General features: G+C 35.1%; 1 protein-coding gene across 5 annotated transcripts in view; it reads right to left on the reverse strand.

Annotated features, from left to right (window-relative positions):
* Positions 1 to 18,229, reverse strand: part of OTUD3 (OTU deubiquitinase 3) — a 52,324-nt gene that overhangs the window by 22,459 nt on the left and 11,636 nt on the right. The window contains exons 6-10 of one of the 5 annotated variants that reach the window (XM_074306054.1): positions 18,030 to 18,126; positions 17,030 to 17,235; positions 16,075 to 16,221; positions 13,970 to 14,050; positions 10,596 to 13,124 (exon numbers count right to left, since the gene is read on the reverse strand). In XM_074306054.1, the coding sequence (XP_074162155.1) occupies positions 14,006 to 14,050; positions 16,075 to 16,221; positions 17,030 to 17,235; positions 18,030 to 18,126 (495 nt within the window). In that variant the 3' untranslated portion in view covers positions 10,596 to 13,124; positions 13,970 to 14,005. Of the gene's footprint in view, positions 1 to 10,595; positions 16,222 to 17,029; positions 17,236 to 18,029; positions 18,127 to 18,229 lie in introns of those variants that run through there. The other 4 variants (XR_012488566.1, XR_012488565.1, XM_074306057.1 and 1 more) reach the window with 4 other exon arrangements.

Below are 18,229 nucleotides of genomic sequence, written 5' to 3' on the forward strand. Positions count from 1 at the left end.
CAAGCTAATACTTAGAAACTATGTATCCTATATAAAGAATCATAGTTACATGCCCAAAAGGCTATAAAACTGTGCATTCAGTAATACCATCACAAAGTCTGTATTCCAAAAGGGATGGGGAGAGGACCCATTTGTATAAAAATATTTACAGCAGCTTTTTATAAATGCTGAGAATTGAAAACCAAAGAGATGCCCATCAACTGAGGAATGGCCAATTAAGTTGTGATAAATGACTGTGATGGAATATTATTGTGCTACAAGAAACAAGAAAGATTTCAGAAAAAAAAGGACTTACTTGAACTGATGCAAAGTGAAGTGAACAAAACCAGGAGAATATGGTACACAGAAACAGCAACAATGTACGGTAAACAACTGTGAATGACTTAGCTATTTTCTTTTTTCTTTTCTTTTTCTTTCTTTCTTTTTTTTTTTTTTTGCTGAGGCTAGATTTGAACTCAGGTCCTCCTGACTTCAAGGGCTGGTGCTCTATCCACTGTGTCATCTAGCTGCCCCAGCTATTTTCAATAATACACTGATCCAAGAAAATCCCAAAGAACTCAGGATGAAGCACACTATCTACCCTCCAGAGAAAGAAGTGATATTGTTTAAATGTAGACTAAAGCATGCTATTTTTCTTTCTTCCTTTCTTTCCATCTTTCTTTCTTTTTTTATTTAAGTCTTTTTGTACAAAATGACTAATATAGAAATCTTTTAATGACTGCACATATATAAACTATATTAAATTGTTTACTGTCTCAGAGATGGGGGAGGAGAGGGAAGGAAGGAAAGAGAATTTGGAACTCAAAACTTTGAAAGAAAGTTTAAAAATTTGTTTTAACATGTAATTGGGGAGAAACAAAATATTGTTTTTGTCAAAGTCATATTTACAAGTAACTAAGCTTTTCTTCCATAGGCTGTCAGAATTTCTCCAAGCAGGTAGGAAGATTGTCTTCCTGTAATGTGTGTAGATCTTAGTTCATTTTGCTAGTGCCTGACAGGGTGGAAGGGAGACAAAAGAGCATTAAACTATGATAGTACTCCTTTTGTAATCATAGTAGTCAGAAAATGAGATTGATTAATTAGCAAGCATTTAATAAGCACCTACCAAGAGACAGGAACTAGGCAAACCACTGGAAATACACAATAAGATAAAAAAAAAAAAAAAACAAAGTTTACTTTAATCAAGCTTAAAAAACAAAAAGGCCTGAGGGTATTGAGTCACCAAGATGTCTCCCACTTGATCTCCAGGATAGTCTAATTCAAAACCTAAATCTGGAATCAAAATATGCTGTAGCAAAGGCATATTCATATCATAAAATCTATCCATTTCCAGTAGTCCTCAAAGATTAACTACCATCAAACTTCTACTTCGACTAGTACAATTCTAAGCTGTCTCCAGATATAATAATTAAGATTGAAAAGATTCAATGACTTAAAAATTAATTCCTAAAATTGATTTCCCCATGGACATGGTACATAACAAATTTTCCAATTTTTTAAGTTTTCATGGAAATTTAGCATTAAAGAGACCTGAGAAACCATCTAGTGTAACTTATATCCAGTGAATTCTCCTATAACCTCTCTGATGGATCCAGGCTCCAGCTGAAGACCTCTAGTTATAGAAAATCCATTGTGTCTGAAAATGACTAAATTCACTCCTGGACGGAGCCAAATTGCCAGGAAGTTTCCCACTGTTCAGTTATTTCTCAGTCATGTCTGACTCTTTTGTGATCCCATTCAGGATTTTCTTCGCAAAGATACATGAATAGCTTCCCCCAGATCATTTAATAAATGGGGAAACTAAAATAAACAGGGTAACACAGAAACGGGGTCACACAGAAAGTGTTTAAGGTTAGATCTGAACTCACGAAGATGAGAGGAAGCAGTATTTAAAGGTAAGGTGTAGTCAGGCTTTAAATATATATGGTTTTGTCTTTTATCTTAAAGACAATGAACAACCACTGAATTTTCCTGAAGAGTGAAGTGACATAGATCTTTGCTTTAACAATATCAACCAGCTATGGAAGGTGGATTGGAAAGGGCAAAGACTGGGATGCTGGAAGAGTATCTAGGAGGCTATAGAAATATTCTAGGTGAGAAGGAATAGGGGCTATAAAATAGCATGGCTGTCGTGAATCAAGAAAAAGAGACAAATAAGAAAACTGAGATGGCATCAACAAGACTTGGCAACTATCTGCATTTAGGAGGGAAGGGGAATAATTGAGAGTGAAGATTCAAAAGTAACCATAAGGCTTCAAGTCTAAGTGACTCCACTTAGTAGCCTCAAAAGTAACAGAGAAGTTAAGAAATGGAGAGAGTTTAGGGGTAAAGATAAGGTCTGTTTTATTTACCTTAAGTTTGAGAACTAGTGGGAATCTAATTGAATATTTTTGAACATTTAAGTGAGAGATACAGGACTAGAATTCAGGAGAAAAATGAAGGCTAGATATGAAACTTTGGGAGTCATTACATAGAGGTAATAACTGAATCCATAAAAGTTAATGAGATCAAAGAATACATAAAAAGATAGAAGATGGAGCAGGACAAAGCCCTGAGTACACCAATGTCTAGGAGGCAAGGCATAAATGATGAACCTACAGAGAAAACCAAGAATGAGTCCAAAGTTAGAAAGAGAACCATTAAGACAACTGTCATGAAAACTCAAGGAGGCAATAGTATCAAGGAAGGATCAATAGCACAAAATATTACAGAAAGGGCACAGATAAAAAAAATGACAAAAAGACAATTAGAGTTAGCAATAAAAAGACTACAGGTGAAGAGAGGTGTTTCAGTTGAATATTGGGACCAGGAAGAGAGATTTAGGATGACAGCTTAAAGAGATGGTTTTTAAAGATAAGGGAGATTTGAACATGTTTGTAGACAGCAGGCAAAGAATAAAGAGATGTTAAAAATTAGAAGGTAGAAGAAGGGACAATCTAAATGGCAAATCCCTAAAGGAACAAGTAGATAGTTTGGCAAGAAAGGCCAATTCAATCCTCCAAAAGTAAAAGACAGAATAGGAAATGATGCTGAGATAATTTGAGGTAGGGAATTGCAGAAGCTTACAATAACCTCACTTTTTACTTACTTTTAAAATACATGTGCAATTCTTCTACATATATTTCCATATTCATCATGCCACACAAGAAAAATCAGATTAAAAGGAAAAAAAAAAAACATTAGAAACAAAAAAGACAAGCAAACAAACAACAAAATAAAGGTAAAAATACTATGTTTCAATCCTAATTCCATAGTTCTCTCTGGATACAGATGGCTCTTTCCATCTCAAGTCTATTGAAATTGCCTTGAATCACCTCTCTCTCTCTCTCTCTCTCTCTCTCTCTCTCTCTCTCTCTCTCTCTCTCTCTCTCTCTCTTTCTATTTATTATTTTTTTAGCTGAGGCAATTAGGATTAAGTGACTTGCCCAGGCCCACACTGCTAAGAAACGTTAAGTGTCTGAAGTCACATTTGAACTCAGGTCCTCCTGACTTCACGGCTGGTGCTCTATCCACTGCACCAACTAGCTGCCCCCAAACATTCAAAAAACTTAATTATTTATTTATATTTAATATTTAAACATTAATTTTAATTATTTATTTAATATAGATATAGATAAAATATATCTATATAGATAAAAAAAGAGCTAAGACCATCACAATTGATCATCACATAATAATTTTGTTGTTACAGTATACAATGTTCTTTTGGTTCTGCTCACTTCACTCAGCATTAGTTCATGTATATATTTCTAGGCTTTTCTGAAATCAGCCTGCTCATCATAAAATAAATGTTTATTGATCTTTTGTTTTTGTATTACATTTCCTAATGCATTCTTCTTCTCTCCTTCCTCTGGAAGTCCTCTCTTAAGAAGTAAGAGAAAGAGAAGGAAGAAAAAAGAGAAAGTTCAGTGGTCTATGCAACATGTCAAAAAAGTCTAACATTATATGCAGTGTTCCATATCAATTGTACTTCCCTCATAAAGATAGAAACTGGGGTGGTGCCTCTCATATCTTAATTGTTTTGAGGTGGGTGTTCTTTCCTTATATGGCTGCAGTCATTGTGTAAATTGTTTTCCTGGTTTTGCTTACTTCAGTTTACAACAGTTCATGTTTAAGTTTTCCTATGCTTCTCTGAACTCATGGTTTTTTTACATCATAATAGTCTATATGTTCACATGTCACTATTTGCTAGCCATTTCCCAACTGATGAATATCAACTTTGTTTCCTATTCTTTACTATGATAAAGTAGTACTGCTATAAATATTTTGATTTATATGACCCTTCTCTTTGTCACTGACTTTCTTGAAGTTACCTGCTTAGCAATAGTTTCTCTGGGTCAAAGAGTATAAATGTTTGTCATTTTCTTCACATATTTCAAATTGCTTTCCAATGTGATTGGATCAATTCATAGATCCACTAGCTGTACATTAATATATTGACTATTTCTATCTAAGTCAGTTTTCTGGATGTGAAGTAAAGGCTTAGAATTATTTTGATTTGCATCTCATTAATTATCTGGAGCATTATTTTATATGCCTGTTGATTTTTTGCAATTCTTTTGAGGATAGTTTGTTCATATCCTTTGTTAGTTGCCTAAATACCATGGATATGAGGCCCTGATCAGACATAGTTCATTCAAAAAACTTTTTGAATTCAAATACTTCTTATGCTAGTTGCATTAAAGGTATTAGATTCCAAGTATTTCACATTTTGTAAACACCTCTATCTAATCTTTGGTTAAACTACTCCAATGAAACTGTGAAATGTTCCTGATCTGTTTTTTGGTGGTTGTTTTTTTTTTTTTTTTGGTTTTTTTTTTGGTGGTATGAGCTTTAATATTCAGATGTGTTATTACAGTATATAGTATCAACTGCTAGCCTCAGCGAAGTATGAGGCAAGGTGCTCCTGACAAGAAGGAAAGAGGGAAGAATTCCATAAGTGGTTTAAGAAGAGACATGACACAATAGGTTTTTTGAGGAGGAAATGCACTAAGAATCAATTGAGGGAAAGTCAGTTAGGCATGGATAACAAATCTGTAGTGAATCCAGATAATCTAAACTATGTGATTCCCACCAAAATCATTCAGCAACTTGAGCAAGTATGAAGACAGTGAGATTTACGATTAATGTTTAGAAAGGGATAGATAATCAGTGGCAGATTAGTGGGACAAAGGATTCAAGTGTTAGGGACAGAGTCAACTTTTGGGTTATTCCATTGTATTAATTATCTCAAATGACTAGTGCATATTTATCCTGCAGAGTACAAGATGTATCTTCTACTTCCTTTGACAAGCATGGCTGGTTAATAAACAAGGCACTTAACCCCCATTCTTCTGATTCCTATATCTGAGTTCCTTAATGACACCTACTAAAGAGTATCTTTTTTTTTTATTTAACTTTTCACATTAAATCCAGATGAAAAAGCATTTATCAGACATCTATTACTTACTGTGCAATTCTCTAGCTAGAATGCCACCCCAGGAATGTGTCCCTGGCCTGTTCCATTCAATATTTTTAAAAACCAATCACTCTACTGCCTCTAAGGATAATTTGCAAGCTCCTCCTTTTGGTCTTGAGAGGTCTAACCCCTAACCTATCTTTCTACACCATTCATACAAGCTGTATTCCATGCAAATTGGTTTACTCATTGTTACCCCAAACTCTCCCTTTCCTTTCTTTGAGTCTATAAAGACTGATTTCCATGCCTGAAATGCTCTCCTGTCTCACCTCTTATTTTTGAAATCACTAACTCCTTTCGAATCACATATTAAAGGCCACTTCCAACAGCAGACTTTCCCATCAGGAAAAGTATTGAGGAGCTTTTTCCTGCTCCCCAGGCCCCACCAGTTTTGTTTTTTTTTTTTAATTTTGTATTTTCTTTGCATTTTGCATCTCCTTATTTGTCTACATGCAAGGCTGTCTGTCTGGTACATTGAGAAGAGCGCAGGATTGAGAATCAGACTGGGGATGAAATTCTAGGTCTGTCAACTCCACATTTATCTGACTTTGGAGAAATCACTTCATCTTTCATGTCTTTTATTTCTATCATCTAAATTTTCAGTCTTCAATTTTTTCATCTAAAGATGTGAGAGTTGGACAAGATGACCTTTCAGGTTCCCTTCCACTGTAAATCTATGATCCTAAGCTGTTTTTCCACAGCAGAATTCAAGCTCCTTAAAGATAGGAATTTATAATTAAGATAACTCTGAGATACCACTACACACCTCACAGATTGGCTAGTATGACAGGAAAAGATAATGCTAAATGTTGGAAGGGATGTGGGAAAACTGGGACACCGATACATTGTTGGTGGAATCGTGAATGCATTCGGCCATTCTGGAGCACAATTTGGAACTATGCTCAAAAAGTTATCAAACTGTGCATACCCTTTGATCCAGCAGTGTTATTGCTGGGCTTATATCCCAAAGAGATTTTTAAAAAGGGAAAGGGACCTGTATGTGCCAAAATGTTTGTGGCAGCCCTTTTTGTCATGGCCAGAAACTGAAAATTGAGTGAATTCCCATCAACTGGAGAACGGCTGAATAAATTGTGGTATATGAATGTTATGGAATATTATTGTTCTGTGAGAAATGACCAGCAGGATGATTTCAGAAAGGCCTGGAGAGACTTACATGAACTGATGCTGAGTGAAATGAGCAGGACCAAGAGATCATTATATACTTCAACAACAATATTAAATGATTATTAATTCTGATGGATATGGTTCTCTTCTACAATGAGGTGAACTAAATCAGTTCCATTTGTTCAATAATGAAAAGAACCAGCTACACCTAACGAAAGAACTCTGGGAAATGAGCTTGAACCGCAACATAGTATTTCCACTCCCTCTGTTTTTGTCCACTTACATTTTTTATTTCCTTCTCAGGTTAATTTTACCTTATTTCTAAGTCCGATTTTTCTTGTGCAGCAAAATAATGGTGTGGATATGTATACATATATTGTATTTAACATATATTTTAACATATTTAACATGTATTGGTCTACCTGCCATCTAGGGGAAGGGGTTGGGAGTAAGGAGGGGAAAAGTTGGAACAGAAGGTTTTGCAAGGATCAATGCTGAAAAATTACCCATGTATATATCTTGTAAATAGAAAGCTATTAAAAAAAGATAGGAATTTATAACTACCTTCTATGCCGCTCTCCCAGATCCTAACACAGTGCTTTACCCAAAGTAAGAACTTGATATATATCTGTTGAATCAAATTGAAGATAAGAGTTGGCCAACTGAATTAAAATCTGAAAAATCTCAACAGGCTAAATATATAGAGAGAGACAAATATACAGTTCTATGCTTTGGAGTGAAAAATCAACTTCACAGACACAAGATGAGAGAGGTGGCTGAATGAACTTCCAACATGAAACTCTTCCATCAGGAAAAGTCCTGAACTTTTTCCTCTACTACCTCCCTAAATTTTCTTTGTACTTCTACCCCCACCCCAATTTTCCTTATCTGCCAAATGAAAAAACATGAACCAAATGATCTCCAAGTTCTCTTCCATGTTTATTTCTCTGGTCCTACAAAATTTGGAATATGACAATCCAAAAAGGATAGCATTCTCAGGTGCTATTATTACAGGCAGCATCTAGGACAAAGAGGAATATTCAGGAAAGTCACTGACAAGCTGGAATATAGCCAGGGCAGGGTGACTCTAAGGCTGGGAAGCCTGTGAGAAAGATCAACAGGAAGAACCTCAAATGATAGAAATTTAAGGGCTGAATATGATAAATACTTTGCTTTGTCTGATCCCTAAATATTCAAACAGCAACTAGGAGTGAAGGAATTATAAAAGGGAAGATTTCAACTTGAGCTAAGAGTAATTTAAAGCTGTTCAAGCAATGACAGCTACCTAAATGTAGAATGGACTGCTGTGAAAAACAGTTAGTTCTCCATTAATTGGGGGTCTCCAAAATGAAATTAGGTGACTTTCATTGATGTGAACTGAAAGATGCCTTTTGGGGCAAAGGTTGTAATAATGAATGAGACACAACTCATTGCATCAAGAATAGTAAAAGTTTATACATATTCTTAAATTATTCAATGGATCTGTATTCCCTGTCTCTGTTGCTACCAATCAATGAGCTTTTATTAAGCATTTAGCATACGCAGCACCGTGTCAAGTACTGTTTAACCACAAAAAAAACAAAAAAAAAAAAAAAAAAAAAGGCAAATATTCTCTCAAAAAGCTGACATTCGAATGAGGGAAAAAACATTTATAGTAGAGGTATGAGTAAACAAAATTAAATATAACCTTAGAAAGAAAAGTTCTGACAAGTAGAACTGAGAAAGACCTCTGGCAAAAGATATTTGAACTGAGTCTTAAAAAAAGGATAGGATTGAGTCAGAACACTCTAAGCATGAGAAACCCATCCATACCTCCTCTTCCTGTATAATTCTTGTTCATACCTCTCCACATGCTAGATCCCTTTGGATCTTTTTTAATATCTTTTGGGTACCAAAGTGATCCTCTCGCCATCCATTAATTTTGCTTTTGCTACAGGACTGGCTCTCTTTCTTTGCTGATAACATTCAATGATATCTCCCTTATACCACACTTTTAAATCACATTACATAAGATGAGGGTATATAACATCTTGACTATAACTTCTATTCCCCTTATCCCAAATGCAAACTACCATCAGCATTCTCCCTTCAGTTCTGGACCAGACTATTGTCTATCCATAGCCTCTATTCCAAATATAGGAATTCATGTATTAAATTCCATTCAACTCCATAACAGTCTGAATAGGAATTTTTCATCCATTTAGCCTCTTCTGACTAGTGCTAAGGTAACCTCTCAGGAATGCCTCTCAGGCACACTGGAAAAGTACTAGCTCTTGGTTCAAATAGCACATCACCTATACGATCCTGGGCAAACCACTTAAACCTCCCTAGTACTCAGTTTTCTCCTTTGTAAAAACAAAGGCTATGAATGAGATGGTCTTGAAATCTACCCCAGCTCTAAAGCTATGATCTTTTCTAGCAATATCTGTAGAAGATTATGGGATTTGCTAAACGGATCTGTAATATTCTAGAGTTTGATTAAGTCAGAATAATATAATTTGCAAACAGGAGCATGTATTATCATCTGTAAAGACTCCTACCTCCTTGAGGACCTTCCAAAAGATAAACTTCCTGAAAGATCTAAAGCTACAAAAGGTATTAACCAGGAAAAGATGGTCATGGATCTGCATAAAATTCAAATAAAATTATTCTGAATTGATATGATAATCCAATGTTAATCCAAATACTATTTTCAGATTACACAGTATTTTAATTAATTCAAGCTTAAAAGTCCATATTAAAGAGGTCAATTTGATCAATACAAAAAAAAATTAATAAAAAACAAATTGTCCAAGTTGTGACATATATCTTGACAGGCACCCATTGAATAAGTCCTTCAATGTATGTATCTTAGGTGTTACAGATGCACAGTGAGCTGGATCCAAAATTAGGGAGAAGATAGGAGTCAATTGTATCTAGGAAACCGTGCAGTGCTTTCAAGGATCCCAACTATCAATGGTACAAAAAGTCCTTCTATAGCCCCAATGGTACTTTTTTCCCACTGGCTTTCAAGATTATTATACAATCACAAATCATGGAATACCATGATCTCCAAAAAATTAAAATGACAACCCAAAACACAATGGAAAGATTAATGATGATTATTAAACAACTAGTATGTTATTAAGGAGGGCTTATGTGTGAGAAAAGATATAAAACAATATTATAAGGGCATACATGATCAAAAGAGATGATTAAGAATGTTCACAATAACAAGAATGAAACAACAGATTGATAGATAAAACAATACATTAATTCTACAAAATTTTAAGAGAACAAAAGGAAAACTCTTAGAACATTCAATAAACCCTATATAGATGATTTAAATAGTATGGTAATTAGAATAGCACAGGATAAAAAAGATACTGAAGAAGCTTTGATCTGCATCAGTGGAGGAAAGAACCATACTGAAGAAATCAGATTCCCCAAAATACAAAAATTGTTTTCAGTTGTATAAGAATTTACCATATGACTAACTAAATAGGAGTGAAAAGAAAAGCTAGGGATACTAGCTCCTACTTGCTCCTATAAAGGGACAACTTCATACTTAAATTTTCACCTATTAAGAGGGTTTTTTTTTTTTCCCCATTAGTAGCTTAAAGAGAAAGAGAGTTATAGGTAGTCCATTTTGTTTCCATTTCAATACTAATCTTTGGCAGCACCATAAGTTAGTCAGACCTAAAGGTGATACACATGTAATAAAACTCTTGTGTTCTTGACCATATAAGGACATTTGCATACTTACTGGCAACACTTAAGGATTATTTGGAAGGAGGAAGAAAAGTCATCTGAATATTTCAACCAAATATTTCAGGCCAGGTAAAAAGTTGTTTCAAGTACATTTCCCAAATGGATATAGAGTTGGATTCCAAAAGTATCTGGCATATTCACCCATTTTCCACATATAATGTGGCTAGGTTTTAGCACTATTCTTTACAGAGATCGGGTGTACAGAATGCTAAATAGAAAGTCATATACTTTTTGTATACACTAGTTGGTTTTGCTGCAATTCTTTTTGTTTTTGTTTTTCTTGTTTGTTACAAGGAATGAGCCTCTATGTGAGTGGAGGAGTGACATATTGAGAAATATAGGTGATTAAAATGTATTTTTTTTAAAAGAAAAGAAAACCAAGAGTGTTGACAACATACACCAGCCATTCTCTCAGTCTCATTCACTCACAAAATGTCGTCACACATTGGTAAAACAACTTTAAAGTTGGTTTTTAATCTAGATTTCATAAGAATACAAAACTCCATTTTCATAGATAAAGTGGCACATCTTTGCAGCTTCTATTGCACCAAGAATTTAAAATTAAGAACACAAAACAGAAACATTTGGTTTGAAAACACTGCAAATAGCCAAGTACAGTACTTTGGTAAATCAAAAATAAAAAAGGCTTAGATCGACAGAATTTAAAAAAAACACCTGGGGTGTAAACTACAGACATTAGACTTAGGACACATTTCTCATCACCAATTTCCATAGATAAGACAAGACTTGCTAAGTCTATGGATCATGACCCCATGGAGGTCTTAAATATCTCCAAACTGAAGCTAGAACAAGTGTAGTGCAATCTGAAAAAAAGAGAAGGCCCCTCATACATCAACACATTCACACCCTTAAAAAATGGCATGCTGGTACAATAGCGCCAATAGCTGCAGACCAAAGGGCAGGAAGGCAAGCTAGAGATGATAACTCACCTCTCTTTTCTTTTATGTGAATATATGGCTGCTAAAGTGTACCAGATTAATAGCCAGGGATACCAGGTGCCCTTTAATCCATGTAAAAAGGAGAAGTAAGGACAGAACAATATAAGGTTCTACCCAAATACTTCCATGTCAGGAGCTCTAATAAAGGGAGCAGCGAGAGTAACAAACAGTAGTTCGGTCTCCATATCCAAGTTCAAATCATTGTAAGGAAATTGTACAAGTAATTTTTCAGATGTTCCCTAATAAGAACTGGCTAATGCCAATCCACTTCCTATGAACCACAGAATCATCATTAAATGGTAAATAACCTTCCACTCCTACCAACCCTGAAAAAGACTCAGGTAACAGGAGTATAGGAGAAGGGAAAAGCTGGCAGGGGGAGGGAGGAAGGGAAGAAAGGGAGGTTCTGCATCACTGATGTAATCTGGCTTAAAAGGAATTTACTGTATAGAAATCTTGCTTGTGGAGGTAAATTTCAAAAATTGGTACCCACACTACTAAATATCTAAACAGAAACATCCGGGAAACAGACAAGGCATATATCTCTCAAATGATTCTATTCTCAAGATATACATTTTGAGATAGAGAACAGTATTTGCACTTTGTGACTTATTTTCATTATTATCTTCTCAGAAAATCTCCATCTTTCATTTAAACATGATTTTAAAGGGATTCTGATCATTTTCAGCTTTAGGCAACATGGTGTTGTAGAAAAAGTGCTGGTTTGGGAGTCAACAGACCTGGGTTCAAATTCTATCTCTGACAATTATTAGCTATGTGACCATAAGCAAGCCACTTTACTTTTCTAAGCCTCAGGTTCCTCCTTTGAAAAATGAGGATAACACTTGCAAAACCAATTTCATGAGGTTTATTGTGGGAAAAGTACTCTGTTAAAACATTATGTAAATGTGAGTTATTATTATCACAACTTAGGGCCAAAAATTTTAGAATAGTCAATTTAAAAAATTTTTAATTTTGTCAGAAGACATCTCTCTGTAAAAAGTGATGTCTACTAATCACTGATACCATCGATGTCAGCATAACTGTATAAATCTCTCTGATTTTAAATGATGCCTATTATGGGATCAATAACACTAGGAAATAACTAAGACCAAGAATTGTATAGTTCTGTAGTTAAAAGCATTGAAATGGATAATGTTCTGAGGCCAAAATGTGCACACCTGTACTTCTACTCCAAAAAATGAGGAAGACCAAAGAATATATACGCAATGAACTGTACTCTAAAGAATCTAACTGGCAAGCATGCCTTTCTGAGGTTTCTTCTACCCCAGAACCCACACTTGTATTTCTTTACTTCCTGATTTGAAAATGATCAAGTTTCATTAGAATTTATCATTTCAGGAATGTGAACTGAGATCATGATTGCTGATCCAATAAAAGCCAGGCAAGGGCTAGGAATGTTCCCCTAAACTAGAAAAACTACAGCAAGGGAATCAAGATCTGCCATTTTAGCTGAAAGGGGATGTCAGGGTATATTTACAATGGAGGGTTGCTGAATGCCCTAGATAGTAACACAGCCCATTTAACTCATTCACAATAGGCTCCAGGAAAGGTTTCCCCTCTTCAATTGTACTTTCACAGGCAAAGGCTTCCCTAGAGTAGCATTAGCAGAGGATTAGAAATTACCTACATTCCGGCTTCTCCTGAGCCCAGGTCTAGCTGCTCCACAGGAGAGGTCACACAGTGCAAACCCTTGATGCCAAGAGAGCTATGGAAATGTTTTCTGTGCTTATGGAAGAAACTCTAGATGGTCCTCAACTAGCAGTTAAGAGTTTTCTTTTTGCCACAACTTCCTCACCCAGAGATCATACCTGAAAGCATAGATTCAGTTTGTCAAAAGAAGTATAAAGCTTATTACACACATACACACACACACACACACACAGAGAAAATCTAGCTCCACAATCTATTCTAGTGGCTTCTAAGGGTATTAAATATAATTGACTGGCTTACACATTTCTATTTCAGCTGCCACCAATGAGGTTTTTCCCCTCCCACCTTAATATGAAAAATTCTTTTAAAACTCTTATAAATGTAGTGTGACAAATTAAATTACCACAGAACTTTGAGTGCTCCCTACTTTTCTCTTCAGGGACAACTTCATTTACCAATAAACAATTACTCAATGACATAAAAGTTAAGGAAAGATTCAATCACCAGACTAGCAGCCACCAGTAAGTATTCTTATCAAATATTAAAAATAGAGAGCTTCCCAAATTGTGGTTGCATCCTAATATCAAGGTAATACAGAGATTCCATTTATCCTGCTCTATGGGGAATTGAGGAAATAAATTCTTAAATCAGATGTTAAGCTAAAGGATGTCTACTAAGATAAAAATTCATATCCCCAATTCCTACAAATTAGCACTTAAAACAGTATCAATTTACAATGGAAGACATGAGAAAAAACAATAAAACAAATCATTAAAGCAACTAGTTGATGAACATAGCCACTGTCACTTAATCCCCCAAAATGTATGGATTATAAATTACCCAATCCTAGAAACAAGATATGACAAAATAAATGTCCTTTAATCTTTATAATGCCTCCCAAATTCCTAGAAATAGATATGCTCCTCTTGACCACTAACAGTGACCAATGAAGCAAAGAGGTAGTTTCCTCCAATATTTCTTACAATGGGTCCCCTTCAGTTACCTCTGATTAAAAATTCTGCTGAATTTCACGTTCACGTCATTCTTCTTGTTCTTTCTGATGGGGCCCACTCTCCTCTGTCAGCTGTCACGTAGGAGCACAAACCCAACAGAACAGAAAGACAGCTCATTCAGAAAAAGCTTGGTCCCAATTAGGAATGTGCCCAGAGACGAACACCAACAGAGTAACCAATCCTAAATTATGTTTATAAAAGTGTTCGGAAGACACTCAAAAGGTAGCTCTCAAAGATATAAAGGAATCTTTTGTTTAAATAATGGAGATTATCTCAACTCAAGGGATTCTACAATATGCAGAAGAAAAAAAAAAAACTGTTGAACAATATGCGTGGTCTGTCTCCATCTAGCTGTTTAAGAAACCTGATAAATATTACAATCTGTATCCTGGAAAAATCCCAAATCAAAATGTCCTGGGAACAATCCCAGTAAAATATTAATGTTCCAATCAATAGGTCATCAAAATGGAGACAAAAAAAAAAAAAAAAAATCAAAACACATCATTCAAACCAAAGAAAGCATAAATGCTGCTAGGTCCAGCCCAGACAACAGTATCTATACAATTCAAATATTGCTTTTATAGGTCTCCCTTTTAGAACCTTACAACTAGGTAACTTTTTAAAATGGGAAATTAGCTCATAATTAACTTATGACCCATCAAGTGCTGTTTCACACAAATCAGTCAAATTTTGAACATTAGACACCATACACACAGACATTCCCAGATAGGAAAGTGTTCCTTCACACAAGCTAAGAATCCAAAGAAAACATGCTCAAGTTGCTATGCAATTTCAGAATTAAGACTTTTAGTTTAAGGATCATAGCCAAGATACCTGTTCTGACCCATGATCCACAATGATAAATGCAGTGAGCTTTTTCTACTAAGAAAAATCCAAGAATGAGAAATAAGTTCATTATTACAAGGAATTTGATTTCTATGACACTAAAGAAATTTTAATTCATGGACCAACACAGTTAAGTTCCCTTGACATCTTTGATAGCAGCTTTCCAAATCTAAAATAGAGGGGAAGAAATCTGAGATGTTTAAAATGTCAACTTGGGGGGGGGGGGAAATCATTCTTCCTAACTTGTATGGTACTCCCTTTATAAAAACAGGCCTAACCATAAAGAATCCCTTTGAAGGAAGTTTCTTCTTAGACATCAGGTTAAGAATTCCTTGACTTCACTTTCATTATTATGAAAGAGAAAAAAAACCCTGTTCCAGGCATGTCATCCAGAAATGTCTTGTAAACAATAAGGCAATCTTTCCCATTTCAAAGAAATGGGTACCAAGAAATCAACAATTCTGCTTTTTCTTTCTTCCCTTTAACAGTCAGAAGCATTAGCAAGCATATGGCTTGAGTACAACTAGACATGAAAAGCACCTGGTCCAGGTTGAAACTCAATATTAAAATACAGGAAGGGGAGAAACCTAAATTATTCAATTTTCACCCTGACTGTAGGCCCCATCTGTCCCTATAATATATAGCTTTGGAAAACATTTCCTGAAGTTTTGTCTATGCAATTAAAAAGAGAAGAAAATAAATCTAAACTTGTTCCTGAGTTGGAGATCATTTGCAAACTACCCTGTATATTAATGTCTGCATAAAAACAAGGAACAGGAAAAAAAAGCTTGTCACTCTAAATTTGAAACTATTAAATTGAATTAATTTGTGAACAATACAGCAAAACTCACCCCAAATATTAAGGAAAGAGTTCATAAACACTGAACTCATTGTCAGGGAGAGCAGAGCCACACTTGAAATGTTCCACTGACCTAATTAACCATTCCTAAGTTCTTGAGTTTTACAGGTGATTTTTACTGCACTTGTGGTCAATACAACAACAACAAAAAACAAACAAACAAACAAAAAAAAAAAAACCACATCACTAAAGAAATGCTTAAATTAAAAAGAGCTAGGGACAAACTAATCTTTTTGTATGTTTTGTAAGCTTTTTCCTTTTTTTTTTTTTAAATGATGGCCTTATCAGAAAGCTTAGTCTATTTCCTATTCAGCAATCCATTTTCCATCAGATTATTGTTTTAAAAGACACCAAGACCAGTCAGATGTTGAGGGCAGCAAAGGTCTTCACCAAGGTGACCTGTGCACTAGCATCTGTCTCGCTGCGATTGTTATCAGTGTTATTACTCCTGTTCTCCTGCGCTTTCTGACGGTGTCGTTCTTCCTGGCGCTTCTTCTTTTCCAAGCGTTGCTGCTCTCTCTTTTGTTTATTTGTTACCTGAAAGAGAAGACTGTCCATATCAGTGGAAGCACATTTTGACCATTTAAAATGAATACCAGTAATTATATTAAATTCCATATCTGGTTCAGAAAAAAAAATTGGGGAAACAGTAACTCTTTTCAAAATACAAAGCCTGTGGTCATATGAAAGAGGAATTATTATTCCTTTTTTATTCTGTGTAGCTCCAGAGGGCATAATCAGCACCAAAGGCTGAAAGTCATAGGAAGAATAAGGGTCTGGATTAGCATAAGGAGAAACTTCCTAACAATCAGAACTATTTAAAAATGGAATGAAATGTCTTCATGCATTCTCCTTCATTAGAAATGTTCCAGTGGAGACTAGTGACCAATTGTCAGGATGTAGAGCAGTGATATCAAACTCCAATGGAATAACCGATTTAGAAAATCACAAATTGGGGGCAGCTAGATGGTGCAGTGGATAGAGCACCAGCCTTGAATTCAGGAGGGCCCGAGTTCAAATATGGTCTCAGACACTTTACACTTCCTAGCTGTGTAACCCTGGGCAAGTCACTTAACCCCAGCCTCAGGGGGAAAAAAAAAAATCACAAATTAACAATTTATGTTGTATTGTATTTTTATTTTGTTAAACATTTCCCAATTATATTTTAATCTGGTGTAGTCCCCAAGTTTGCCCTCTGCTCTAAGGGAAGGCATTTATTCAGTAAAAAATTGTAATATGGTAGATAAAGTTCCTTTGGGGTTTCTTCCAATTCTGAGTCTTCAATTCCAAATAATTTTAATAAACAGCATCCCTACCATACCCTTTCCACTCCCCTCATATATACCTTTAGGGTCTGGGTTTTATTTGTTTTGTTTTCTCCAACAGGACTGGTTTGTGTTTTATTGTTTTCATTTCCACTTTCACTTAGGCCTTGATTTCCAAAGATTCTGTTTCCACTGCCACCCTCCTCCCATATGGAGCCACGTTGTTTCTGAGTTTTGCCATAATTCTCCGGTTTCTCCTCTGCTTCATCCAAAGAAAAGTATTGTGCTGAAATAAATTGAGAAACCAAGATGGTCAAAGAATACCACTGTCATGGTTAAATGACTCCAGGGCTAATGAGTCCCTAGCACATTATCATTTAGGAAGCTAGCTTTCTTGAGGTATTCTGCTAACAAGCCACAAATATCAAATGATCACAGCAGAAAATAAAGGATCCAAACAAGCTTAAAGATTTCAGATAAATGCACACACACACACACACACACACACACACACACACACACACCCCTAATGCTTTTCCCATGATTAGCCTTCATACAAATTAAGTAAGATATTTTAGTTTTCAACGTAAGTTTTTGACATATTTTCATTTTCATTTAATTCCCTAAAGAAAGAATGTTGCCAGTCATAAAATCTCAGATATAGTAACTGTATCCTTTGGGGTAGATACAATATATCAAACAACTGGAAAACTACATGGCTCAAGATCATTGATGAAAATTTAGAAAACATAGAATATAGAAAACCTTTTATCTCTGCAGCACTAGTAAAGAGTCACAATTCAAGATGATATTTTAAAAGCCATCATTTGATAGATGTTGGTGATTTAGATAACATGGTACAGTCTAGTTAAGAATTCCAAATAGTATAATTATATACTCTGTCCTTCTATTTTAATTGGAAGAGTTCTCACAACTATGAAGTAAAAGACCTCTATCTGAAGGAGCTAATGCTAACAAAATCTATAATGCTTATAAACTGAGAACAGAAGAGCACAGACTTCTCTTTCCACTAATGCGAATTCATTTTTCAGTTTTATAAACAGTATGTTATGTACTTACGGTTTCTTTTCCCTTGGTTCATTTGTACCATCGCAAGTATTGCAGATTCAATATTATAATTCTCAGCTTCCAGGTTCTGGACTATTAAATTAACATCCTACCCCAAAACAAAAATTAAAAAAAAAAAAAAAAAAAAAAGGAAAGATGTCAATATTTCCATTGCAGCAACTTAATATAGCAACTATCCTAATTAAAGATTT

The sequence above is a fragment of the Sminthopsis crassicaudata genome, chromosome 3 (genome assembly GCF_048593235.1).
Source record: "Sminthopsis crassicaudata isolate SCR6 chromosome 3, ASM4859323v1, whole genome shotgun sequence".
Classification (NCBI taxonomy): domain Eukaryota; kingdom Metazoa; phylum Chordata; class Mammalia; order Dasyuromorphia; family Dasyuridae; genus Sminthopsis; species Sminthopsis crassicaudata.